Consider the following 27,526-nt stretch of genomic DNA (forward strand, 5'->3'; position numbering starts at 1 on the left):
CATTTTTAAATTAAAATCAAATTCATGTGGATTTATGGATTTCTAAAAGCTCAAACAATTCCTATGAAAGTAATGAATTGTACAGTGGATATAAAAAGTTTTCACACCCCTGTTAAAATGCCAGGTTTTTGTGATATAAAAAAAGAGACCATAGTAAATCATTTCAAAACTTTTTCCATGCTTCAAGTGACCTATAATCTGTACAATTCAATTGTAAAACAAACAAATCTGTTAGGGGAAAAAATATAAAAAATGTACAAATACGGTGGTTGCATAAGTGTGCACACCCTTAAACTAATACTTTGTTGTGTGTGCACACCCTTAAACTAGTAGTTTGTTGAAGCACCTTTTGATTTAATTACAGCACTCAGTCTTCTTAGGTAGGAATATGTCAGCATGGCACATCTTGACTTGGCAATATTTGCCCACTCTTCCTTGCAAAAGTGCTCCAAATCTGTCAGATTGCGAGGGCATTTCTTGTGCAGAGCCCTCTTCAGGTCACCCCACAAATTTTCTATTGGATTTAGGTCTGGACTCTGGCTGGGCCATTCCAAAACTTTAATTTTCTTCTGGTGAAGCCATTCTTTTGTTGCTTTGCATGTATGCTTGGGGTCATTGTCATGTTGAAAGGTGAAATTCCTCTTTATCTTCAGTTTTCTAGCAGCCTCTTGAAGTTTTTGGGCCAAAAGCTACTGGTATTTGAAACTGTTAATAATTCCTTCCACCTTGACTGAAGCCCCAGTTCCAGCTAAAGAAAAGCAACCCAAAACGTGATACTGCCATCACCATGCTTCACCGTGGGGATGGTGTTGTTTTAATGTTACAAAGTGTTTTTGTGCCAAACGTACCTTTTTGAATTGTAGCCAAAAAGTTCAACCTTGGTCTCATCAGACCATAAGACATTTTCCCACATGCTTTTGGGAGACTTGATGTATTGTTTTACAAATTTTAGCCGGGCCTGGATGTTTTTCCTGTGTAAGAAAAGGCTTCCGTCTTGCAACCCTATCCCATAGATTGTTGTCACATGTAGTACACAACTAGTACTTGTCAGAAATTCCTGCAGCTCCTTCAGTGTTGTTGTAGGTCTTTTGGCAGCCTCCCTGACCAGTTTCCATCTTGTCTTTTCATCAGTTTTGGAGGGACGTCCAGTTCTTTGCATCATCACTGTTGTCCCATATTTTCTCTACTTTTTGATGACTGTCTTCACTGTGTCCCACGGTATATCTAATGTTGTGGAATTTTTTTTGTACCCTTCTCCTGACTGATACCTTTCAACAATGAAATCCATTTGATGCTTTGTAAGCCCTCTGTGAACCATCACTTTTGCTGTAGCAGGCAACTGAGTAAATGTCAAGACAGTCCTACTAGGACAGCAGGACTTTATTTGGGGTTAATCAGAGTCTCTTTAATTGATGGCAGGTGTGTACCCAAAAAGACTGAATGCTGTAATTAAATCAAAAGGTGCTTCAACAAAGTATTAGTTTAAGGGTGTGCAGACTTAATGCGACCAGCATATTGTACGTTTTTTATTTTTTATATTTTTTCCCCTAACAGATTTGCTTGTTTTTCAATTGAATTGTACAAGTTATATGTCACAATAAAGGTGGGAAAAGTTTTGAAATTATTTATTTTGGTCTCATTTTTTTATATCACAAAAACCTGGCATTTTAACAGGAGTGTGTAAACTTTTTATATCCACTGTATGTAACTGAGTAAAGGTCATCCGAAAAAAAAATGTTGGCATCTATGGATCTATACTGAAGCTTTCCAGGTTACCATACCGATTATAGATAAAGCTCTGGCTCATACTTCTTCCCTCTGGTGTCCCATCCACAGCAAAAGTGGGTTTAGTAGCTCTAAGTTTGATTGCTTTTGCAGGAGTTTTCTGTTGCATTATTATAAAGGATTTCTATACTAGATAAGAGAATGACAAAAGTATTGCCAAAATTGATAGATACAAATTAGTGAATTTAGGGAGGGGAGGCAAACATTTGACAGCAACAATAGAACAATGATAATCCACAGGGAAACAGTGTAAGAAAACACTGCTATTGTTGGTGGGTCTTGATGCAGAGAAGGTGTTCAGTAGTCAGGTGGGATTGTATGAGTAGGAAAATGGTAGCATGTGTGTACTGAGTATCAGGGTTAATTAGTGGAATATATGAAGGTTCAGAGGCAATAATTAAAAAGGGAGGGTTCCTCTCTGACAAGCTGAGTTGGAGCAGAGGGACCAGACATGGTTATCTTCATTCCCTTTTGTTAATTTGCTTTATACTTAGTCACCTACAAAGAAAATAAAGGTAACTCAAGTTCAAGGATACGCCGTGTATGGTAATCAAAAACTGTTAGCTTTATTTGCAGGTGATACTGTTTTGTACTTGATAAATCCAGGAAAAGATAGAAACAGTAAAAACATGCAAGCACTGAAAGTGTTTCTAGTATGTTTAGCCTTATGTATAGTTTAGGGATATTTTTATCAACCAGAAGAGAAGTTGTAGGCCATCATTAACGCAGTTAAAGGAATTTATTTGGAAATTAAGAGGACAAAAGTTCAGTGGGTTAAGTTTTCTCCCTGTCATACCTCTGAACCTCAAAGCACAAGAAATCTGGACAAAACCAAAAAGAATGGAGCAAAATGCAGGGAGCCTAAAACAAGAAACCATAGATCTTGTAGAGGTAATAGAGATATTTCGGAGATGTTTAGATTTATGTAAAGCAGAGAAATGTGGAAATTGAGAAAGAGCACACATAGAAATATTTATGGAAGACTTAATTATGCCAAGGCTAGAGGTAGATGAGGCTCAATAATTAACAGATTAAGTGGAGATGAGATAAAAAATGGTGATGTATAATCAACATGCAGGGAAGTCTCCAGGAACAGATGGTGTTCCTGTGGAAGTTAGAGAATCCAACAAGTAAAACTAACTCCGCAACGTGTGAATAAAACAAGTTTAATACATAAACAGCAAAGCTTTCAGGTGGATAACCCTTCTTCAGTCCACCTGAAAGCTTTGCTGTTTATGTATTAAACTTGTTTTATTCACACACTGCTGAGTTTGTTTTGTTTGGTGGATTTTCACACATGAATTTTGCTTTACCCTGACTCTTGGATTTTGTACCGAAGTTAGGAGAGAAGAAGGTGATACAGATCTGGAAGGTTTTATTTAGTAGTATCTTAAAAGGTGGGGATGCACCAACATCTTTGAAGAAAGCTGTAGTGGCTGTAATACCTGAAGACAGTAAAGACCCGTCAGACCCAGCTTCCTATAGACCCTTTTCAATTTTAAACCTTGATTATAAAGTGTTTATGTCTAGCTAGTAGCTAAAACAATGGCAAAGGTTTTGCTAAAATTTATAGATATGGATCAGTATGGTTTTGTGGAGGGGAGGCAAACATTTAACAACGTTAATAAAGCAATGATGATCCAGAGGGAAACAGAATGTAAGAAAATACTTCTGTTGTTTGCGGGTCTTGATGGAGAGAAAGCATTCAGCAGAGTCAGCTGGGATTTTGAGTTGGACAATGGAAGTATTTCCATTCCCTGATACAGTAATGAGGTTAATTAAGATGATAAATGAAGGTTTGGAGGTCAGAATTAAAGTAGGAGACTTCCTCTCTGATATGTTTGGTCTGAACAGAGGAGCCAGGCAGCGGTGTCATCTTTCCCCTTTTTTTTGTTTTATATTTGGAACCATTGGAAAAGAAAATAAGAGATTCTAAAATTCAAGGATATAATTGGTATGGTAATCAAGAAAAGTTGGCTTTATTTGCATATGATATTTTTTGTACCCAATAAATCCATAAAAGGACGTCTCATTGTGGAACATTTTGGAACAGTTTAGAGTCTTTTCAGGATATAAAATTAATGAAGATAAAACAAAGACTATAGCTATAAAGTATTTAGCAATGCATGAATTGGTTCAACGGTAACCTATTACTATGGTGAAGTATTTAAGAATATGGATTAAAAAGGCTTCTGTTATAACAACTAAGGATATGTGGGGTGAGACTAAAAAGGTAATACAAACACTGAGAAACCGGAAGCTCTTGTTTATGAATATGGATGGTAAGATACAAGCAGTAAAATTGTTTTAAGTCCCTTTAGTTTTATATACAGGTCAAGCATATTTTTATCAACCAGAGAAGGAGTTGTGGACAGTAATTAAGGAATTTATCTGGGAGGGGAATAGGGCACGGGTTAAGTGGGCTAAGTTGGTCCTTCCTATAGAACAAGGTGTTTAGAATTACTGTACATAATACAAGCAGGAAGTTATAATTGAAAGTGGAAAGGGATGATGAAGCTGGGTGGGATTTAAGAAATAAGGAGTGAGGGGGGTTTCAGATACTGATCCTTAAGGAGAATAACAGCAGCAGAAAATATTCTAAGAACTAATCCAACATGAAAATGGAGAATGATTTTGCCTATAGGGGTGACTGCATGTTGGGGCACAGAGAATAGGTATGAGAGGCTGGAAGGGAAGGCAGGAATTGAGAAATGTATGTAAAGTTGGACTGATAGTTATAAAAAAAGAACATGTGATGTATAATATATGTAACTGGAAGCATGTTAATATGGTTTATTTTCTTTTATATTAATGTATGTTTGCTGATATCTTAATTGATAATTTAATAAAGGTGTTAAAATTGGGGACAAAGGTCCAAGATCAGTGACAAGTTTTAAAAATTGCTCATGTAAGCATAGAAGGATGCTTGAAAAATGGGTTTTGCATTATCATGCATTTTCTAAAGGGTATAAAAAATGTAACTCCAATTTATACCATTTAGCAACTTCAGTCCTTAATGATTTTTATGAAGAGCAGACCAAAAATAGGAGGCAAAAATCTGTACATTCTCCAAAGATCCAGACAGTTGAAAGGTATACTCTCCATCTGATAAGATGGTTTAGGATTGCCTGATTTGAAGGGATATTTAGTGCTACTCATTTAAGGCTTATGTACATAGCAGAAGGTTACAAATTAAGATGGGAAGGCATGATGAAACGGGGGAGTTGGATGCAGACCCGTAAGGAGAAAAGCAACAGCCATACACTGTATTATGTTTGTAAAGTAGCAGCAAGTATTTTAAAAATGAATTCAACACAGGCATGGAGAAAGATGATTTTACAAAAAGGAATGACTGCAAGGGATGGCTTAGAAAGTAGGCACATTGGCAGGCCAGAACCTATTGGAGAAAATTTGAAAGGAGCCAAGGTACTGGGAGGGAATAATTATCAAGGGGAAGGTAATAGACTTGGATGACACCAAGTGGAAGTTTGAACAGCAGGTTAGAAACTGCCTTCCCTACCAGGGACTGATAACAGACCATGCACAAAGAGAGAGGGGTGGGCGAACGCCAAATGAAAGACTAGCTCTGTTTGAGCTTTCTTTGAGTTTTAGTACAGACGCTGCTGTTTACAAAAAAAAAAGGAATAATTAATAGGCATATATAATATTGTTTGGTAACTGTAATACTCTATCAGAACTGGTTAGAAAAGGTTTGGAAAGGTAATATACAAAGGAACATGACTTCCTAAACAAGCATCAAAGTCTAGAAGGTTTAGCATTTTTCTATTAAAGTGTTTGCCTAGGTATGTTTTATATCCTGTGCAGGCTCTTGACAGTTTTTCCCTGTTAGATAGCAATTGATTGTGCGAGTACAAAGAGAGTGGTTATTGGAAACATTTTTGGGAATGTAATGAGTTGGCAGGTGTTATGTTGACCGAGCAAATGATTGTATCAATGGAAATGATTCTTTTGAGCTGGGATACAGAGTCTAATTGCTCAGAATAACTCCTTACTAAGTTTAATGTTATTGGCTGCCAAAAAAGCAATTAACTAGAAAATGGAAATCACAATCTAAACCAGCTGTAACTGAATTATTGAGTATTGTTACAAATAATTTGTGGGAACTATACATGAGGAATAATGCTGAGGACATTTAAGGGAAGGCAGGACTTGAGCAAGTTAATGTTGATTGTTTAAAAAGAAAACGTATGTACAATGCATGAAGCTAATAAAAATGTTTGCAATGCTTTTCTGTACCTGTATTGGTGCCCATGGCTTTGTTCAAAATGTATAAAGTTAATAAAGGTGTTTAAAACAAAGAGGTCTCTGGTCGCTAGCATCCCTCAATCTGGAAAGTATCCCATGTTATACCCTTGCATAAAGGAGGTAGCTCCAAAGAACTGTCAAACTTCAGATCAATAGCCATTTTGTCGCCACTTTCTAAAATTATGGAGAAATGCGTACATAAACAACTTATGCCCCACCTTATCCAAAACAAATTGTTGACTGACTCCCAACACGGCTTCAGGCCATACCACAATACCACCTCAGCTCTCCTATCATTCTCCAAGTTATTACAACAATCGTAATAATCACAAACTTTCTTCAGCACTTTTTCTTGATCTGTCCAAGGCCTTCAGTATGGTCAGCCATCCACTGTTTCTGCACACTCTGAAGCCCATCTCCTTAGATTCCCACTCACTACAGTGGTTTCAATCCTACCTCTCTGGTAGACAACAGGCAGTCCTATGGAAAGACAAGCTATCTGCCCAGCTACTCATCACCCTTGGAGTCCCCCAAGGCTCAATACTTGGTCCTCTTCTCTTCTCCATCTTTATTAACGATCTTCACTCTGCCATCCCAAATGCCACTTGTATTCAATATGCAGATGATTCAACATTGATCTGCTCAGCCTCCTCTCCATCTGAACTAATGACACTAACACAAAACACTTTAAACACTGTGGAAAATTTGCTCACTAATCAACTTCTGCTTTTAAACAAAACTAAGCTGATTCTATTCTTTCCCACCCGCAGGTCCTCCCCTCCATTCTTTACCGTAAACTCTAAAAACGGTGCCATTATCTCTCGTGAAGTCCACACCAAGCTCCTGGGAGTTACTATAGACAATAACCTCAAATTTGACATATCAATTAGACCATCAAAACCATTAATAAAAAACTTGGCTCCCTCTATAGAATCAAACATTTCCTTATGCTAGAACTACTATGGCCCTATCCCACTTGATCTCTACTCTTCTTTATGCCTCCCCTCTATTCACAGACCTGAACAAAACTGACCTAAATAAATTATCTTGCTGTTACAACCACATCGCTAGGTTTGCTACTGGCATGGCATATAGGACACACCACTGTCAGAATCTAAATACTTTAGGGTGGCTTGAACTGCCTACTCTACTGCAGTTCAACCAGCTCATAGTAGCACAGAAAGTCGTCAACCAACCAGATAACACACCTGCACTTAAAAACATCATCTGTCCCCATTATACCCATAGGCCACTACGCTCATCTAATAGACTACTGGTACTAACTTTCAAATCCAACTACTTGGCAGGGGATGCTCTGTTTGCCAACTCTGTTGGCAAAACTTGGAACTTACTTCCCAATCACATTACTCAGGAATCCTCACTACCCCTATTCAAGAAAAGTCTCAAAAAACATTTTAAAATTACACTGGCTATGTCCTTGCTCTACTCCTGACTAACATCATCTCTATACTAGCAAAAAAACAGGAAATGCTCTAAGTAAAATCAGAACAACAAGTCACACTCTTAGCTGGATGATGATCTTTATTTAGCGCTTTTGTCAGTTAATAAAACAGTGACTTCTTCCGAATGTTGTAACACACTTTACACTTTACATCCACCGTATATACTACCATGTGTTTAATCAATTAAGTCAATTAACTTTCCCTCCAAAAACATTTTTAAAGCCATACCATCTGTTAAATTGTTACTGATGTTAAGTTTCATAATAAAACATACAAAACCCTAAAGTTTGTATATGTGCACACATTCCTTAAAAGCAATTTATGTAAAATATATATTTTGCCACAATTATTAAAGAAGATTCATTAAAAAACTAAAAAACTAAGTGAATAACCAAACAAGATATGAGACACAATACCAATATATACTTAAAATATACATGTTCTGTTATTATTACAAATGCTAATCTGATTTTTAACTTGTGGTAACTAGATAAAGACACTACCTCATTTAATCCAGGGGGCTCATGGCATTAACCCTTAGTTGCCACATCATTTCCTTGAACTCTAAGAATAGGTCGTTTGCCCCACCCTCCCACCCCACCCCACCCCTATTGTATTCTAGATGTTCAGGTATTGTAAATTTAAAATAATGCTCTGGAAATTTAGTAATATGCTTAGCAAGGACGTTATTGACGTTCCCCTTCCCAATGTCATACATATGCTGATATATCCACATTCTGAGGAGTTTTTTGTCTTTCCAATGTAGACTCTATCTGTGGCAAAATATATATTTTATATGAATTGCTTTTAAGGAATGTGTGCACATATGCAAACTTTAGGGTTTTGTATTTTTTGTTATGAAACTTAACATCAATAACAATGTAACAGGGTGTATGGCTTTAAAAATGTTTAAAAATGTTTTTGATGGGAAAGTTAATTGACTTAATTGATTAAATACATGGTAGTATATAAGGTGGATGTAAAGTGTTATAACAATCTGAAGAAGTCATCATTTTATTAACTGACAAAAGTGCTAAATAAAGAACATCATCCAGCTAAGAGTGTGACCTGTTCTTCTGATCATCTCTGTACTCTTCGTAAGACACCTCAATGAAATTAATCTATCTAAGCATGCTTTTGTTCACTAGAATGCAAGTAAGCTATATTACAGATGAGTTGTCATAAATTGCTTGCTCTGTCAATCAATGGAAATGATCTTGTACTGTATTCACTTATGTTGTGTTGCTATATGGAGCTTTTCTCCCCAGGCCTCCGCTGAAAATGGACATGTATCCAGTCTGACTACCCCGGTCAGCAAATGTAAAATAAGTAAATAAATGATTTCTTTAATGGGTTTCCCTAAAGTCTTCTGTAATTTTTGACTCTGCTAATGCTGTTTCAGAGCATTAGCATCTAGGGATTATCAACACTGGATTACATGCCTCGGGTTGTTATTTAAGGAAGAGTTGAAGGGAGGCCATTGTGAGAATGCTGTTTAGATAAGCTTCCCAAGACCTCAACGAAAATCTCTAGAAAAGGAGATTAGAGTTGGCCATTTTGGGGGTTCTGTGTCACCCTTTGATCTCTTCCAGTTGTTGTCCAGCAGTTCTTCTCCATGGAGCTCCTAGAGCAAATCCATACTGTAGTCCTTAAAAAGCCATTGAGCCTGTTTCTCCTTTGGAAAAGCAACAAAGGGATCTACTCTCTCTTTTCTTCTGAAGGAGCAGGAGGGTTCTTTTCCAATCCTGTATTTCAGAGACTCTAAAGAGAGCACCTCTGTTTGACAAATTAAAGATCTGGATGTTGTCACTGTACACATTAGATGATGTTTTGACACATCACTATCTGGAATCCTCATTGCAGGTTCTTTCAGTTCACTCTGACTTCATTCTAGGTGGGCATCACTTTCAGTAAGTCACTGCTGTTTGGTCTGTCCTCTGCTCCTAGCATGTTTACTATGGCCTTGGCCATACTTCATAATTCATTTTCCTACATTTATCTAAAATGGGTTTTGTATCATCTTTTGGGAACTTTTCTTCCCTGGCCTACAGTAAACATGGGCATTAACCAAGCTGGATATCCCATTCACCAAAAATAAGTAAAACAGATGAAGTAAAATAGTGGTGGAGTTCTTTCATAAGAAGGACCTCCTTGTTTTTCCATATGTAGATAAATGACTGGTAGTCTTATTAGTGGACTCCCTGCTAATCACCTTTGCCTGAGTCCTCCTTTGTCAGAGTGGACACAGTGGATTAGATTATGTCCTGTGTTGTCCTAGCCTGAAGATTTTGTTTGGTAGAACTGAGTATGTTTCAGTACCAGTTGCTCCCATCTGTAGAGAGGGCACAGGAACTCATGTTCAGTGCCTCTTGGGATTCATGTTGGCAGTCATTTCCAGTGAACAGTGTTGTATTTGTTACTGTATAGAATCTTTACTCCACTCACAGAACTTCTGTACATGTCAGACTCTTGTTAACAGGGTTTATAAGTAGTGGACCATCTCCACTACTGTCTGGTTGGAGGCATCTTTCTTCGAAATAAATTTGAAGCAGACAATCATGATGGATGTTTAGGTGATGGGTTGTATTGTTCAGTAGCGTTTCTTCCATTTTATTTATTTATTTATTTTAATACTGGGTGCAGACGACATGGATCTTATACGGTGTGGCTGGGCAGTGAATATTTATGTGCACAAACAAGGAGCCAACCAATGTTTTCCACATGTATAGGTGTGTGTGTGTGTTGTAAATTATGACACGTGGCAGAACATGGAAATGTGATAGCAGTTTTCACCCTGAGTGACTAATGTGTCTTTCTGGGACTTTTCACACCAGAGTAACCTGTGATAGCACCAGACCATCTTCCTCTACCAGTAGGACTGTAGACAAACGATTCAGTCAGTTGGCTCCTAAAACTTTCCCAAGCTACAAAATTCTCCTTTACTCCTAGTCCTTTGAAGAGAAGAGCATTTCTCCACATCACTTTTGCTGCACGAGGTTCAATCACAGCTGTAAATGGCCCTAGGCTATTGTAGTTTGAGTTTTTCAGGTGAATGTTACTATTTTTCTCAAAAATTTCAATGTTTTGATTAAATCTTTTTACTTAAAGATTTCAGTGTTTTTACTTTACCTTTTATCCCAGTAACTTTGGATCATGAAATATTTAGTTTCAAGGTCAGTATTTGAAAGTTTAGCTTCTCTCTTCCCTCTTCATGTCATCAGCCATCATTGTCTTGCTGTTGGAGTCTTGCTATGCTGATGAGGTTAGTTTCTTAGGTGTTCATCTGAGGCGTGATTTTATAGCTTGGTGCTCACTAATCAAGGGAGTGCTGTGATGCAATCTTTGTTCATTAGTCATCAGATATATCTTGGTTGTTTAACAGCTGCCATTGCTCAGAATAATTTGTGACTTTTTGATATGCCTCATGGTCCCTGTCACAGCAAATATATATATATGTGTATTTTGCTGTTAATATACACAAATGTTCACCCCTGGATTATATTTATGATCAGTGCTGCAGTAACGCTAGCAGATTTTTCAAAATTACCTTTTATGGACATAAATGTTCTTGTTATAGTACAACCAGTTCTCCTCTGCATTGTCCTTTGTCCAACCTGCTTCTGCTCAGTGTCAGTTGGGCTTAATATGGATAATGGCGTGCACATGCATTCTAACGCAAGCAATGTTTTTGTGAGGTTGTCCTTTACAGGCAAAAATCGCTTTTCTCTAGGTTTGTTAATGCTTCTGACATAAACTCTGTATTCTTGAGGTTGACTTGCTGGTTTATAAATGTTTTCCTTGTCGCATTTGAAAAGTTTTCCAGTTTTAGCCCTCTCATCAGCACTGGTTTGGCTCTGTTGTCAAGAGCTGTAGAGCGATATGGTTCATGCTCTTTACTGTCATCTTCTTTCATATTGACTTTAACTGTTTTCAAGAGGTTTGGATAGTTTCTTGAATTTGAAGCTGCAGCCCATGCTGGCATCAACCTTGTTTCCAGGGTGAACATTGCTTCTGGTAAAGTTGTTATTATTAGTGACCCTGACTCTGAGTTGATTGTTTTCATCTTGATGTCAACTTGAGTACTGTATCAGTTCTGATCCTTTTTCTCAGCCTTCAGCTTTGGAGCTGACCTAGTTTTTATTAATACCAGCCTGAATGTTGGAGTTCAGTGCCCATGTACACATCTCGTATCTGGACTTCCTTCTCAGCTCTCATTTCTAGTGGCTCTTAGCACTGTCCTTGATTCTTGAGTTCGGTGTCTGTTATAAGTACAGCTATGAACTTTCTTGGGGCTGATATCTTTCTTGGTACCAATCTTTAGACTTTCAGCATTGACATAGTTTCTCAAATTTGGTGCTGATAATGTTGACGCTGATATTTGCCCAGCTTTCTTGAGCCATTGGGCATGATGCCATCCAGGTATCTTCTAATTTACTACCCTGGGTATTGCTCAGTCCAATACTGGAACCTCCGCCTTCCTTTGCTGTCATGACTGTAGGTGAAATTTACTTATCTTACAATGGTTTATATGCCCCCTATTTCAGTTCCCTTTTAGGGGTACATAGGAGTATCAGATACAAGATGTTTTTTTTTTTTTGGAAGGTTGCATTTTTCAGATCTCACAGTTCTACTCTGTCCCCTTCCTATTGGCATGAAAAATGGGATTTGGTCTGCTATATGTAACCCTTTTTGGGTAGTTGCTGATATGATACAAAGGTAGATAAGCAGTTCCACCCCTTTTCTGGCTCATCTGCAGGTATAACTGATGCATGCATAACATAATGTAGCTTTTAGCTGAATATGCTGCCATTATACTTGGCCAGCTAATGTGTCCTTTTCACCCTTCATTCCTTCCTGACAGGACTGTAGATGGAAGTATTCAATGTTTGTAATACCTTCCACATCAGTGAAGAGAGAGAAAAAGGCTACCCCAGAAGGAAGAAATGGTTTGAAAAAGCTCCCCCCCTCTCTCTCTCCAACTTTTTGCATATGTTTTTTTTCCCCACTCTTGTACTTTAGCTTCAGCTGGCACCAGTTTGGGGGACAGGCCAGGGGGACCTTTAAACTTAGCTACTACTGTGCACAACATGCATTCTAATCTTATTTGTTTGGTTATGTCTGCCTTTTTCAAAACTCACTTCGCTGTAACATATACATTATTGTAGATTCACATTTTCTGTTAACCAAAAACATCTAGCTAGCAAAGAATGCTTATTTTGACAGGCTAATAAATTATAACTTGTTTTATTTCTCTGGATTGAACTAATTTCCCTACACATCTCTCATTTTAACATTAAATGTCAGAGCAGTTTCTTGAGCTATTATCAAAATAACAACAAAGTCTTTCGGCTTTTCCCGGTTAGGGGGTCGCCACAGCGGGACTCCAGTCTGCTAATAATTGGCAGTGGATTTTTACGGTGCCGAGTTGCCAACCCAACGCCCATCCTTCAAAGAAGGCACACCCATTCATGCACCTACCTGCATGTCTTTAGACTTCACTCGACCGCGGGGAGAACATGCAGACTCCACACAGAAGGCGTTCCAGCCAAGAATTGAACGGGAGAACCTCTTGCTGTGAGGCGACAGTGCTAACCGCTGCACCACCATGGCCTCATCTGTACTAAATAAACTCTTGCTGTAATGTATCATACTGGTAGAGCATGTAGTTTTATCGCAGGCAATAACTTGGTCTTTAAAGTTTCAGCTTACACTTGTACCTTTTTGTAGGCGGCTGGGTCCCCCTGTATTGTTCCTTTCTTAATGTGCAGGTTTCATGACCGCACTTCAGCGGAGGAATGGAACAACGCGTAATGGTACATTTCCATCTCCTTTGCTGTAGTGCGATCTCGGAGTTGGTATATTTAAGCAGGGGGTGGGGGGTGCAGGGAGCGCAGCCCCCCTGCAAAAACATTAGAAAAAGTGTTTTTTTCTTTTCTTTTGTGCCCCTTCACAATTTTGAGTATATGAATACTTGAGATTTTGGTCTCGGGCTTATGCATTTTGAGTGTTCATATATTCGATCTTGTGAAGGGGAACCGTATACACATACACAAGCACATTATCTGACCCCCGAGATGTACTTTGTTATACTGTGTATCCAAGCTGCACATTTTTCCTACATTGGCATTTTTAAGTGTGTTTTTAGCTGGTGAGAAAGGCACAAGTGGATATTAAAGCATTACCTCTGTCATCAATAACTTAACTCCTGATGAAGAACTCCTATTAGTCCAAAAGCTCAAGTAATTGTTAATCCTGTGCTGGTTTTACATCACCTGTGGGCTTCAGTGTTTGCGGTTGTCCGGTAGAATTGCATTTATCACTCACTCTTATGCTCCTCTGCCTGGCTGCACTGCACCCCACCCCACATGGCAAAGGAGATGTAAAGCCCTGGAGTCAGCGAAGGCATGATTACATGTCAGTCAAATTGTAGAGGTATTTATCCACTCAGGTGCTATCACTGGGGCTAGATGTCTGTAACCTTCACATAGATAGAATGGGGATGTGTTTGCCACTCTCGTGGAAGGCTGCTTTGGTAACAGTGATCCAGAAACTTGGGATAGATCTTGCTGGTAGCTAATGTCCAGTATTCATTTCCACTAAAGACTAAAAGCTTTGGATGACTTTCATCAGATGAGGAGAATGTTGATTGGTGAAGTCTGTCTACCCAAGCCTAGCTGAGTCCATTCCATGCTAGCAGTGCTAAGATTGCAGTACTGTGTTATGGATATTTTTGAGGAAATGTCACAAAGAGAGATGCATATCCTAGCCTTAGGTTTTAAGCCACAGAAAGCTTTTGATTGGATATCTTGTTAGTATCTGGTAATGGTATTGGGGGACCCTGGGAGTCCAGATAAAGTTATAAAGATAGTAGGAAGGCTTGTCTGATGATTCCTTTGGCATGGTAAAATGGTTTCATATTACTGCATCAGTTGCCCCAGCTTCTCTCCTGGACATGGGTAGTCCTTGCTAAAAAACCTTGGGCATAGATGAAATCTCTCATCTAGTATTATGTTGGGATTTAATGGCTAGGCTTGTAAAGACCTTCAAGACAGTAGCGTATAACACCGTCTGAACCTATGAGCATACAGCCTCAACTCCCGTAAATGAAAAGAAAAAACATTGAACTTACAGAAAACCATAAAAACTGCAATGTCTTTGAAATACATAAAGAAATGTAAAAATACACTGGTTTTTTCATGGGTGAAAACCCCTTTGCGTCTCCTAAACCTGTCTTACTGCACAGTTGTACAGCCATACAGAAGGAGCAAAGATCATCTACACTGAAAATTTATCCCACTTTCTGTGAGCAGAATTGCAGTCCTTACATAGAGTAGAACAACTACAGTCATGCATCAAACAAGTCAGAAACCTTCTGAACTAAACTGTTGCATAAAATATGATTGACAGTTTTCAATAAAAACACTAAAAAAATAAACTCGCTCAGATGTTATTTTTGATGCTGATTCTGGATGTGAATTTGTCAGACTTTAATGAGACTGAAGTAAAGGAAGCCATAGCCAAACTAAAGAATGGAAAAGCTCTTGGAACAGACCAGATACAATTATAGTTGCTATAGTATGCTAGGTCTTCAGTGGAGCACTTCACATGTCTCTTGAGCAATATATGGACTCAAGAAAAGGTACCCAGTGAGTGGAAAAATGGCATCATCATCCCTTTACCCAAAAAGGGAGATCTTAGAGACTGCAAAAATTGGCATGGAATCACATTATTGTCAGTCCCAGGCAAAGTTTTCGCCAGTGTATTATTGAATAGACTGAAAGGAGCAGTTGATGACAGACTCAGACAGGAACAGGCTGGATTTAGATTAGGTCGATCCTACACTGACCAGATATTTGCAATAACACAATTTATAGAAAAAACAACAATGTGGAAGAATCCAATCATTGTCAACTTAGTGGACTTCAAAAACACCTTTGACTGTATACATAGACCATCACTATGGCACATCTTGCAGAATACGGGATTCGTCCAAAGTTCATTACACTCTTTAAAAGACTGTATCAAGACAGCAAGTACACGGTTTGGGTGAATAATGAGTACAGTGGCTGGTTTGCAGGGGTCAGTGGTGTACGACAGGATGTATACTGTCTCCCTACTATTCGCAATAGTTATTGATTGAGTTATGCGAAAAGCATTACTTGGAAACTCGTGCAGCATTCAATAGACTATCCAAAATCTGGAGATCAAAAACATTGCACTGTTCACAAAGGTGAAGCTATACCAAGCACTGGTGCTGTCTACACTCTTGTATGGCACTGAGTTATGGGCAGTCATAGCATCAGCCATGAGAAAACGTGATACTGCTCATCATAAAAGGTTAAGATGCATGGGAATATCGTGGAAGGACAAAGTAAAAAATGAGAGTGTTAGAGAAAGAACACAACTATGGAAACTTGAAAACATCCTTATGGAAGGAAGACTAAAAGTTGGTATAGTCATGTTAACTGCATGGGCACTAGCAAGATTCCTGTACAATCCCTTAGCTGGGAACTAGCTGGATAGAAGCAAAGACCAGGCAGACCTCGGCAAAACTGGAAAGGAGTTGTAACGAGAGACCTCCATCGGTTGATTATCACATGGGAGGAAGCTAAAGAAGCAGGAGCTGATAGGAGACAACGAAATCAACTTGTGGCCCAATGCATCATCAATGTGGGGTGAACCAAAGACCGAAGATGATGATTGATTTATTTGCTACTACAGAAACTCCAGCAGTAAAATAACATGCTTCTGATAAAACTTAGCCCCTGGATTTCACAGAGGTTCTAGCTTATGGTGCCCATCAGGGCTGCTATAATTTTGTAAATGTTAGTACTGGTGATTAAGGCCCTCACATTGAAAGGCAGACAGATCCTAGCACAGTGAGAACATGGGGTAGATATGAAAGATGTGTGTCTCATCAGTTTGTTAATCATCAATTCACTGATCATTCTCCATAACCATCTGAAGATTCATGTTGTTCAAGCTGGAATTTTGATCCAGATTTTTGTCTCATGAAAGTTCAGAATAAATATGGATACATCACAGGTTCTAGCTTTGGGTGACCATACTTTCCACACTTTCCATAAGATTTTTCTGTCCCACTAATCTGACTCTGCTTTGAGGTTCTTGGGAGTTGAGGTGGGTTCTACTGCCCACTAAGTTCATAACAGTTTTCATGTGCTTTAGGTCAGACAGTGGAAGTGAACACACAACAGACAGACAAAATGGCAACCTGTAAACCATAACCCAGGTTAAAAACAGATTCACCAAAGATGCTATACTCCCCAGTGTCCACTGTGGCATATACCTGCCTGACAGTGTGGCAGTTTGATGGGGATCAGACAATATCTAGTTTTTGTTTTGGGGGGGGCACCCATTAGAGTGTGTATCTCAACTGTTGTAATAAGCAAGATGGTAGAGAACATTTTTTGAATGGGACACTTTCTGTAATACAATTGAAGTTAAATGTGTTGTCCAAAGTTAAGATTTTTTCTCTCTTTCTCTCTCACGTGGATTTGAATCCTTCTGGAAGCTTGGAGAATTTCAGATAGCAGTTGCATCTTGAAAAGATACCTCTGATCTGGTCAGGAGTAAGATGATGACAGAGATAGTTAACATGCCCTGAAAAGCAACTACCTGATTGGTAAGGAGCAGTACAGTATTAAAGATGTGACACTTTGGTAGCACCTGACAGATTCCTACTACAAGCAATTCTCTGTAGTTATTTGTTCACACTGGTCTATAAAATCAGCATTCCTGACATGTAAAGAATCTTGTGAGGACAGCGTAAGCCAGGGAACCTTGTTGGCTAGGCTTATGTAGGCCCTTGGGCCAATAGCCTAGTACCTACCTATGAACACTAAGGGCTTGCACTTTTATCAGGAAAACATCCTTGGGAGATAGTCAAGTTGGTACTCTAGATCCCACAGAGGATATTTTTAATGAACTGGGGCAAGTGGACATTAGGAAGCTTGGATAGTGAATGAGAAGGAGAATTAAATATGGAGTACAGTTAAAAAAGAAAAGGATCCTGACGTTTTTAGAGAACAAGGTAGGTTCACCCCACCAGGGAGAACTGGATTCTGTATCTCAGTGCAAAGGTCACCTGGCTCTGGCAGAGAAACACGGTCTTGAACGATTCCTTAGATGTCGTGAATGCTGAATTTATAAACCAGTGTGAGCAAATAACTACAGAGAATTGCTTTTTATAGGAATCTGTCATGTGCTACCAATTTGGCAAAATGCAATATAAGAAACTAAATTAATTAAATCAGATTTTTCCTTACAAGCAGAAACTGCAGATAAAACATTCCTCCTACTTTTGGAATTAGTCAGAACAAACTTTAACATGTGACCAATCAAATTTGCAGAAATGTACACTTTTTCCTCATATTTATCAATAATTTTCCCATCCTTTTAGGAAAGAGTAGGACTGGAATTAACTAGCAGGATTGGGATCAACTAAAAGCTATAGATGCTGGGTCAGGTCTGGGAATAGTGTATACAAACTTAAAAGACTTGAACTTTATGCATCTTGTCTGCCTTTTTAGGGCAGCTGGCTGACTATCAGGAAAATTGCAGGTAGTAAGATTTGCATCACCTAAAGCATACAGGACAAGAGGAATGGGTGTAGGCTCTGGAAATTTCTTTTGTAACAACTCATGATATTTTCTGATTGACTAAGAATCCTCAGTGCTATTCCATGGAAAACACTGGCAAATTCTAGTAACAGTCTCAGAGAAAGAGAACTCCCCCACAGGAAGAATCAGAAACTGAACTGTCCTCAGAGTCTGAATCAGAAATCTGAGGAGAAATACCCTTATCTGTCCCTTCATTTTTCTGTTCAGTTTCAAAATCTTGAATCTCTTCAGGAAGAGCAGAATCCTCTTTCTTTTACCAGAAATTGTTTTTTTGTTTCTTTTTGACAAGAAAATTTGGGCCAGCTGTGTTACTAATGGCAGCAGCAGCTTCCCCAGGGATGGGCGCAGCATTCCAAGACACCTTTCCTGTTTCCTCTCCCAGGACCGATAAGAGTGCCTCTCATTTGCTCAGGACCAGACCATCATTCCTACCCAAAATAGTTTTCAACATAAGTCACAGTCCATAAATCTCCCAGTCCTCTTCCCAAACTACCAAAATGAGAGAGAGTGCCACTTTCACTGTATAAATGTCTATAGGACTTCAGTGAGACACTGGATTTCACAGAAGGTGACCAGCTTTTATCTGTCACACTGCACAAAGAAAAGGCCTAAGGGCATATAAAGTAAGCGTATCTGTATGGGTGTTGAACCACATCAAATTCTTTACCTTAAGGGGGGATGCACACTTGTGACCCCATCAGTTTTATTTGTCAAGGGCAATGGCCACTTGTACTGGCTTCCTTAGGAATGCTTTGGTAAGTGATGATCAGCACTACAGCCACCTGTTCCAGTCTGAGATTTTGACAAATAGTGTACCTATGAATCTGTATAACTGCAATTTGTAAAGAGAAAAATGATCAATGGTTTTAAATATAGTGTAGAAAAAATGTAATTTAATAAATTAATTACAGAGCCACTTTTAAACTATGTTTAATGTAAATCACTGATTTGCTTAGATTTTTTTTTTCATTAACCATGTTCACAGTTTTGGTTGCCTAACTAGGGAAAATTAATGATGCCACATTTAGGGTCTTTCAAATTCTGATGGCTTCAGTTTGTAAAACTGTTTGGAAGTAATGTGTACTTTTGAACATGTATAGCCTATTTATGGAACTGAGGTGCAAAATGCAGCCACCGGAGTGCAAGCCGAAGGAACTGCATTAGAATAACTGACCAAGGAGAAAGTGCATTATTTCAAACCTGTTTGTTCATTTGTACTTATTTTAATTATGGTTTACTGATGTAACTAGTCATGGCAATGTAAATTTGGTTTAACATCACTGTTAACTCTATTCCTTCAGCAGGAAGAAGCACCAACAGAAGTGAAAACACAACCAAATTTAAAAGAAATGTATACCTGTTACACTCAGTAATGATGTAACCTCTCAGCAGTCCCTGATTTGTAGGAATAACCCTAATTTTTTTCTTATTCCCGCATCCTCCTTTAATTTTATGATTTTTGTAACAGAAATATCAGAATTTTAATTGGCAGACAATGACTGATTTACAGTTAGCAGGTCCCTTTAAATAAGAAAGTGCTTTTTTATTCAGAATCTCTTGATCTGTTCCACTTTCTAAGAAACTGGCAGCAGGGTTTAAAGTGTCCCTGATCTGTTTTAGTTTTTGTCACTGATTCTCAGTTGCTGAACTGGAGAGCTTCACATTTGCTTAAATAATAAGAAAGAAACAAAGTAAATGATTTAAAAATTGAAAACTGAAGTGATAGCATTGCATAAAGCAGTGTATAGCCATGTGGATTAGTCTGTTTAATCTCTCCAGCAGCACACTTCCTTTGCCCAGTGTTAAATGCTATCATCATGATTAAATAGAACGTTTGGGCACTCTCTATTCTTATATGTTACTTAATTGCACCACGTTATATATTTTTGAAAGTGACATGTTTTATTTCTGTACAGATTTGTCCCAGAATATGTAATGAGGGCATTACTGACGCTAAATTATGTCTCTGGTATCAGGACCTTGTATGCCTCTGGATGGGCTGATGAAGCATGTTTATGGCCACTCTCATGTATTGCTATTTGTGTACTGTGTCAGAGACATTCTTGATACAGTTTATCAAGCACTAAAATTGTTTCTTTATGTCTAATAATATAGGTCATATCTTTATTTGTTCTTCAATTAGGTCTTTATGCAGGAGTGAAGTTTTTTCTCATTGACTTTGTTTTCAAACGGTGTCCAAAACTTCGAGCCAAGTATGATACCCCTTATATCATATGGACAACTCTGCCTACAGATCCCCAGCTTAAGGAACGGTCAAATGCGACACTTTCTAGACGGGTAATTATTATTATACTGGATGTTCGTGCTTTGATGTCCTTAGAGAAAAATGGAACTGTATGTTGTAAGGCTTTTCTTTCCCAGCATTTGGTATATTCTCATCTTCATGACCCTTCGCTCACAAGTGAGCAGATGGGAAAATGTGCAATTTATTTTCATCAATTTACTATTTTAATTCAATTTATTAGTAATGCTGAGACACATGATCGTAAAACACAAGCTTCCCAAAAGATAAAAGGAACTATATTTCTCAGAAAGCTTGCCTTTAATAAATTGGCATGTACTTTTGTGTTTGTGCTGCAGTTACTGGCTGAATGAAATGAATAAAAATCGATATAGTTTAATTTAAAAGTTAAGTACTGATGAACAGCGGTACAAGTGTATGGCCTGTTTCCAGGTGTACTATGCATGGGAATGTCCATTGTACGTTTAATGTTATACCTTGTATTTCCACATACTTTGTGTTTTATTCTTTATATGGTACTGGTAAATAGACCACTTTTTCTTTTGTCACTGTCACATTTGTGTTTGTTGTTTCTTTTCCCACTAGCTTTCAGGGCATGACAAGGTATGGATCTCAGAGAAAGAATTTAATTTTTGAACTTGACAATGTGTGCTTAAACTAATTGTGTGTTGTGTGTATTTTGTTTGATTTTTTTTCCTTGTATCCATGTCTGTTTCATTTACTAAGCTTCTGACCATGTTGTATAGTCTCCTGGTTACCTGGCTGAAAAAATACAAAACACTTTGATTTTTTCGGTAGAACTAATAATGAAAGAACATGAAGCAAGTGTTCTTAGACTATCTGTTTTCAAAAGTAAACTCAGCATGTATTAGTAACCTGTGTTTTATAGATGATTAACTTATCCATGTGCTCCATATGCAGAACTCCTCCATTCCTTCCCTAACATGTTGGTGGTAGAACTTACAGCTAACCATTTCACAGGAAAAAAACAGTGCAGTGTGGCAGTTAAAAATCTCATCTATCTGTTTTGATTTTTGTGTAGAACTTGACAAAATTCATTATAATTAAAAATACCTCACTTGACAAAATTCAGACTCCATAAATACATTCTGTCCTTGCATATATGCATGTAGTCTTGTATATATGCACTTACATATATGGTTTAGTGGGTCTATATTACTTGAACGAATGCTCATAATGTCGAATACATATTTATCAACACCTATTGAGCAAAAACTGCAATTAGCGAACATTCACTTGTTTGAACATCATAATATCGAAATGTTTTGGTTGGCCAACACTATTCCCCTATTGCCGCTGATAGAAATTGGTTTTGTGAGATCACAGTACAGTGAAGATCGGAAAATTTGCCCTTTCTTCACTGTAGTGCGATCTCAGAGTTGGTGTATATATTTAGCGGGGGGTGTGGGGGGGTGCAGCGATTTCTATCAATGCTAGTTTTGATGTATTATATGTAGCCTTGTAGTTATGTCTCCTGTTCATCTGCATGTGCTGGCCAACTATGATTTTTCGAAATTGACATTTTTAATATTTACAGATTTTGTTCAACACAGCGTTTACTCAGTAGGTGTTGACAAAGACGTGTTCGACATTCTGAGCATTCGTGCTTATAATAAAGACCTTGGTTTAGTTCCCTCTCTCAATGTTGTGTGTGTGTCTGTCATCTACACATTTTTTTCCATTGTCATTCATTACATATTTCTAATATAGAGTCTGTGGCTGTGCTTGCCATACCTCAGTATGCAGCCTTTCAGACAAATCACATACTCCATTGCTCTTAAGCTCTCTCCATTACACATTTAAAAGTTTTTGCAATGGCTCCCTTTTATTTTCCATTCACTAAAATAGATGTATGTCATTGTACTTCTCCATTCAAGTGACTTTTTCATAAGCCCTCTGTCATTTTTCTTGCCTTTCCTTGAACTGCTTCTGCTATCTCTAATTTTACAACATGGGGTAGTGATGCTCTCCGCAGCTGGGCACATTACTTTACAGGAGGTATCATCATTCAAGCATTTTATTTTCTTTTGCTCATTATACTTTTGCCGCGGTGGTGGTGCTGCGGTAGCGTTGTCGCCTCACAGTAAGACGCTGTCCGCTTCGATTCTCAGCTAGAGCGTCTTCTGCGTGGAGACATGCGTGAATGGGCGTATTTTAATTCAATTTATTAGTAATGCTGAGACACATGATCGTAAAACACAAGCATACACATACTCACACAAAGACATACTCGGAGGCTCTGATCAAAAATTTACCAAAACAGCAGAGGCCACCAAAGCAGACACCCAAACAACTACCACCTCACGACCCAACACATGCAACACATAGACCACACAGTCAGAGTGTCAAACAGTCACAGCCCTTAAGGCCAAACAAAATGCCAGACACACTTGTCATTGGTGATTCCATAGTCAGACACACTGACGTCCCGCTCACCAGACTGAGTAAAGAGAAGGTCACAGTAAGCTGCCTGTCAGGCGCTAGAATCCGCCACATAACGCAAGCACTCAGGTCTCTCAACAGCAGGTACAAATGCGACTCAGTCATTGTCCACACTGGTGTCAACGACCTGAGGCGTACCTCCTTGGACTACATGAAAGGGACATCGAGGAGCTCTCTGATTATGTAGCCCAGGCAGGTATGACCCTGACCTTGAGCAGTATCCTACCTTCACCTAGAATGATGCCACAATACAGTGATAAGATGATCAGCTTTAATAATTGGCTTAAATTCTGATGTCATTCAAAGGGGATCAATGTCTGTCTGCCTGGGATGACATGCTGGACAAGCCAGCTGCTCGGCTTGCACCTGTCACCTGGGCTTCGGATATTGGCAAAGGCTCTTGCCACCCCCATAGTGCCTTTTTTAGGCAAGGCTCAAATTCTAAACCTACCACCCTAGAACACCAAGGAAAAAAACTAAGGGTAATGCTGCTCAATGCCAGAAGTCTCAATCTCAAGATGCCGAGGCCCTTCTCAATATGGAGAACATCGATGTCTGTGCTGTGACAGAAACCTGGTTCAAGGCTCCTGAGAGCACCCCAGCACTAACAGGTTTCACCTCATATCATGTTCGCCCCCAAAATCCGGACAACACCAAAGAAAGGAGGGGGTGTCCATATTCATAAAGGACACCCACACGCATGATGCATCGGAGACCATCCAGGTGCAATTAACCATAGGCAAGACTGCTCTGCAATTTGTAGCATGTTACAGGCCACCCTCTCAAACTCAGGAACCTCACATGGCCTTCCTGAAAACATTGGAGGGATAAATGTATCTCAAACACCATCATACTAGGTGACTTTAACTACCCTAATATAGACTGGGAACACTACTCAAGCCCGAACACTCTAACCCAAAGATTCCTGGAGTTCATAAACTCAAATGCCATGGAACAACTAGTCACCATCCCCACAAGGAGAAAACATACTTGATCTCATCATCATGAACATGGGATCAAAATGTTCAACACGGAAGTATACCCTCACTGGTGAGATCAGATCATAAACTAATCTCGCTGGAGGTCCTCATCCGCCCCCACCTGAAACAAAAAAGACCACAGTGAAAAACTTCTCAAAAGCCGATTTCACACTTCTAAAAACTAGTGTGGTCTCCTTTAAGGCCCCTGAGCCAGTGGTAAACATTACTCAAACCGCTGAATCACTTACAAATGCCTTCTACCAGCACCTACAGGACTGCATGGATCAGGCAATCCCAAACAAAACTAAGACTCTCTGTACCAAAGGCAAGCGTCCAGTCTGGTGGACCCCAGCCATAAACAAGCTCTACAACAAAAGGAGGAAGCTACTACAAGATAGAGCAAAATCCTTGAAAGGTAAGACACCTTTGATCATTATAAGTAAAAACTAAGAGCTCTCATAAAATCATCCAAGGCAAATTTTGAGAGAAAAAAGGACTCTAAAGAGAATCATAAGGCCTTCTTTAGCTATGTTAGAAACCTAGGAGGAAACTCCCAGATATGCTCAGAATTAGTTCAAAATGATGTGAAAATTACTGAACCTACACACATTGCCAACATACTGGCTGACAGGTTCAGTGCAAACAAAGGAGAGATATCTATTCCAGAGGATTGTAGCCCCCAAACATCTCAGGTGAGAACTGCCCTCACTAAGGCAAAAACACAGCATCCATGGGACGGATGGTGTCCCCGGCTGTGTGCTTCATGAACTCAATGAGGAATTAAACCCACAGTTAGGACAGCTGTTTAATCTTAGCCTCACCTCAGGAACTGTGGTCCCACTTCATAAGTGCCTCCACAGACCCTGGAAATTACCGCCCATTAGCTTGACAAGCCTTATCTGCAAAGCCATGGAGAGGATCATAATGGAACTCATAAATAAAGACATAGGGAACTTGCAGACTTTGGATCCAACTCAGTTTGGCTTTGTCAAAGGCAGATCCTGCCTCTTAAACTTGGTTGACTTTTCGAGACAGTCACCAAGGCCATTGATGAGGGAAAGGCAGTCCATACAGCCTACCTCGACCTGGCAAAGGCCGACACAATACCTCAGGTATCATCAAAAACTCATCAGCTTGAATGTAAACCCATACATCACAAGATGGGTTGCAAACTGGCTAAGTGACAGAACCCACAGGGTCAGAGTTGCTGGAGCCATGTCAGACTCAAAGCCTGTCACAAGTGGTGTCCCACAGTCAGTCCTGGGTCCATTCTTGTTCGGCATCTACTTTTCTGAAGTACAAGCAAACACAGGAGGGTTATGGCTGACAAAGTTTGCAGATGACTGCAAACTGGGCCATGAAAACACATCTGACACAGATATCCTCCAGAAGGGCCTCACAGAAATGGATAACTGGTGCCAGAGCCATGGCCTGAAGTTAACCAAAAATGCATAGTCATACCCTTTGGGAAAAACAAGGCTACCCTAGCTACCATATAGGTGGCAATCCACTGAGCACAGAAAAAGTCATCAGAGATCTGGGGACCCAGGTTGACAGTAGCCTTCGTTTGACACTCATGTTGCTAAAGTAGTTAGGAAAACCTTCTATATCACCCACCTGATCATGAAGGGATTCACATCTAGATCAAGGGAGGTCATCGTCCCCTGTACTCATCACTTATTAGACCTATGATTGAGTACAATGCCCGTTCGAATGTATCTGACCAGACACCTGCTGCAGCTTGAAAGGCCCCAAAAGTTCCTCACCAAAAGGATAAAGGGTCTCAAAAATATGTCTTATGCTGCCCGACTGAAAGAACTCCAGCTCTATTCAGTCTCATACCGCTTGCTCAGAGGTGACCTGTGCCTGACATATAAGGCCATGTCAAACCCAGATTTGATGAATATGCTTCACCTCAAAAATCTAGATCCCTCAGAACCACAAGGGCGGAGACTTAAACCTTGACACGGTTATAAATAGAACGTGCTGGAGGGACAGATTCATCACCCAGAGACTCCTATGCTGTGGAACAAAATCCCGGTACATGTGAGGCAGAGCACCTCTGGTCTTGTTCAAGAGGAATCTTGACCAATGGATGGGAGATTGCAGATATACCCCAGGGATTACTTCAGCGTCACTGCTTGACAGAGGCACAGCAAAATGATAGGCATAGTTTTTATTCAAACTAAAGGGGTGGCGAAAGCCACATAACTATGGGCTAGGCTTATAAATGCCCTTGGGCAGATAGCCTAGTATGAACCTATGAACCTATGAACCTATAAGAGCATGAGCATTTTCTAAACTCTGTTATAGATTCCCATCTCATAGCACATCTTTCTTTCTTCATGAGCTTCCAGTCACCTCATGCACCTGCTCTGAATTGCTAGATTCCCTTACCCAGTTCATTCTCATACCTTGTTACAGTCAGTGTTTTCCACAAAACCACACAAACGTGTTGGCATTCTTGAGAATGCTGAGCAGTAGTAGTAATAATAATCTCAAGCCTCACAGAAATGATTGTGCTGACGTTCCGCCACAGTCATTTCTGAAATGTGATTTTCGTGTGTATTAATGCTTTGTAGATCATTTCCATTCATAGTCTAGGCTATAAGGGCAACATAAAGATTACACTCTAGGATAATTAAGAGAAGCCCCTAACAATGTTTTAAAAGGTGGGTGAAATCAGGATGCCATTAGGCAACCCACATTGGATATAGAGAGAGGCATGCAAAACCCGCACATTTTGTTCAGCTTTCTACAATACACCTCCCCCAAAACACTAATCCAGTACAACCACTTTCTGTCTTTAAGTTTCTTCTTGTCCTTCCCACATTTTCCATGCAGCTATAAAACTGGTATCCCTGTAGTAGATTGAGTCAAACTTTTTGTTACTGTTTTTCCTCATTAAGACAAGTGGAATTATCTATCTACCCACTTCTGCCTTCTTCCACTTATCAGGCTTGCACATTGTTTTCGCTTCTCTGGGATTATTTTGCTCGTATTTGCAACTGCAGTGTTTTCCTGCCATATTTTGAAATGGTGCCATTCTTTCACAAGTCTTGGTCATCAGAAGTTACCACATAACTGTTCATTTTTTGTTATTGCTTACTAGTATTCTAGTATTTTTCATATTGCCTGCAGATGCTCTGCAATTTTTTTTTTACAATTATATTCATTAGCACCACTCATGTACCTGTCTGTCATCAGCAAAAGAAAGCACAGTACCACTGCCAGTATTCATATTAAACTCAGTCTTATCTTTTGTGACAGGAATTGAATCAATGCACAATGCCTGATGGTTAATCTGACCTCAAGTTTGAGATAAAACCCTATTAAGCAGTCAGCAGCAGTAACTGACTAGTGTGGGAGCATGAGCAACTGTTTTATTGAGTAATAGAAGTGACATGAAATTGCAATATGAATAGTACTAGACTAGTCACTAGTGTAATGCGTGACATGAAATGTCCACTCCGTTAACTATCCTCGTAGCTACTGCAGAATCAAGACTAAAAAGTAAGAAGATAGCTTATCATTTGATGTAGTGTCTGTCAGGAAGTCTTGAAGGTTGCATGAGGTATAATGACCCTAGCTTAGCCTAGTGCAGGGCCCTCTGTGGAAATGGGGCCCTTATGTGCAAAGTAGGTTCAGTTAGCCTAAGGCCAAACT

General features: G+C 39.2%; 1 protein-coding gene across 3 annotated transcripts in view; it reads left to right on the forward strand.

Moving 5' to 3' along the window:
• Positions 1-27,526, forward strand: part of GRAMD4 (GRAM domain containing 4) — a 2,037,033-nt gene that overhangs the window by 1,762,421 nt on the left and 247,086 nt on the right. For 2 of the 3 annotated variants that reach the window (XM_044088380.1, XM_044088383.1), the window contains 2 exons: positions 20,298-20,452; positions 21,003-21,020. In XM_044088380.1, the coding sequence (XP_043944315.1) occupies positions 20,298-20,452; positions 21,003-21,020 (173 nt within the window). The remainder of the gene's footprint in view (positions 1-20,297; positions 20,453-21,002; positions 21,021-27,526) is intronic. The other variant, XM_044088381.1, reaches the window with a different exon arrangement.

The sequence above is a fragment of the Protopterus annectens genome, chromosome 11.part0, assembly GCF_019279795.1.
Source record: "Protopterus annectens isolate FY-2018-M chromosome 11.part0, PAN1.0, whole genome shotgun sequence".
NCBI lineage: Eukaryota > Metazoa > Chordata > Ceratodontiformes > Protopteridae > Protopterus > Protopterus annectens.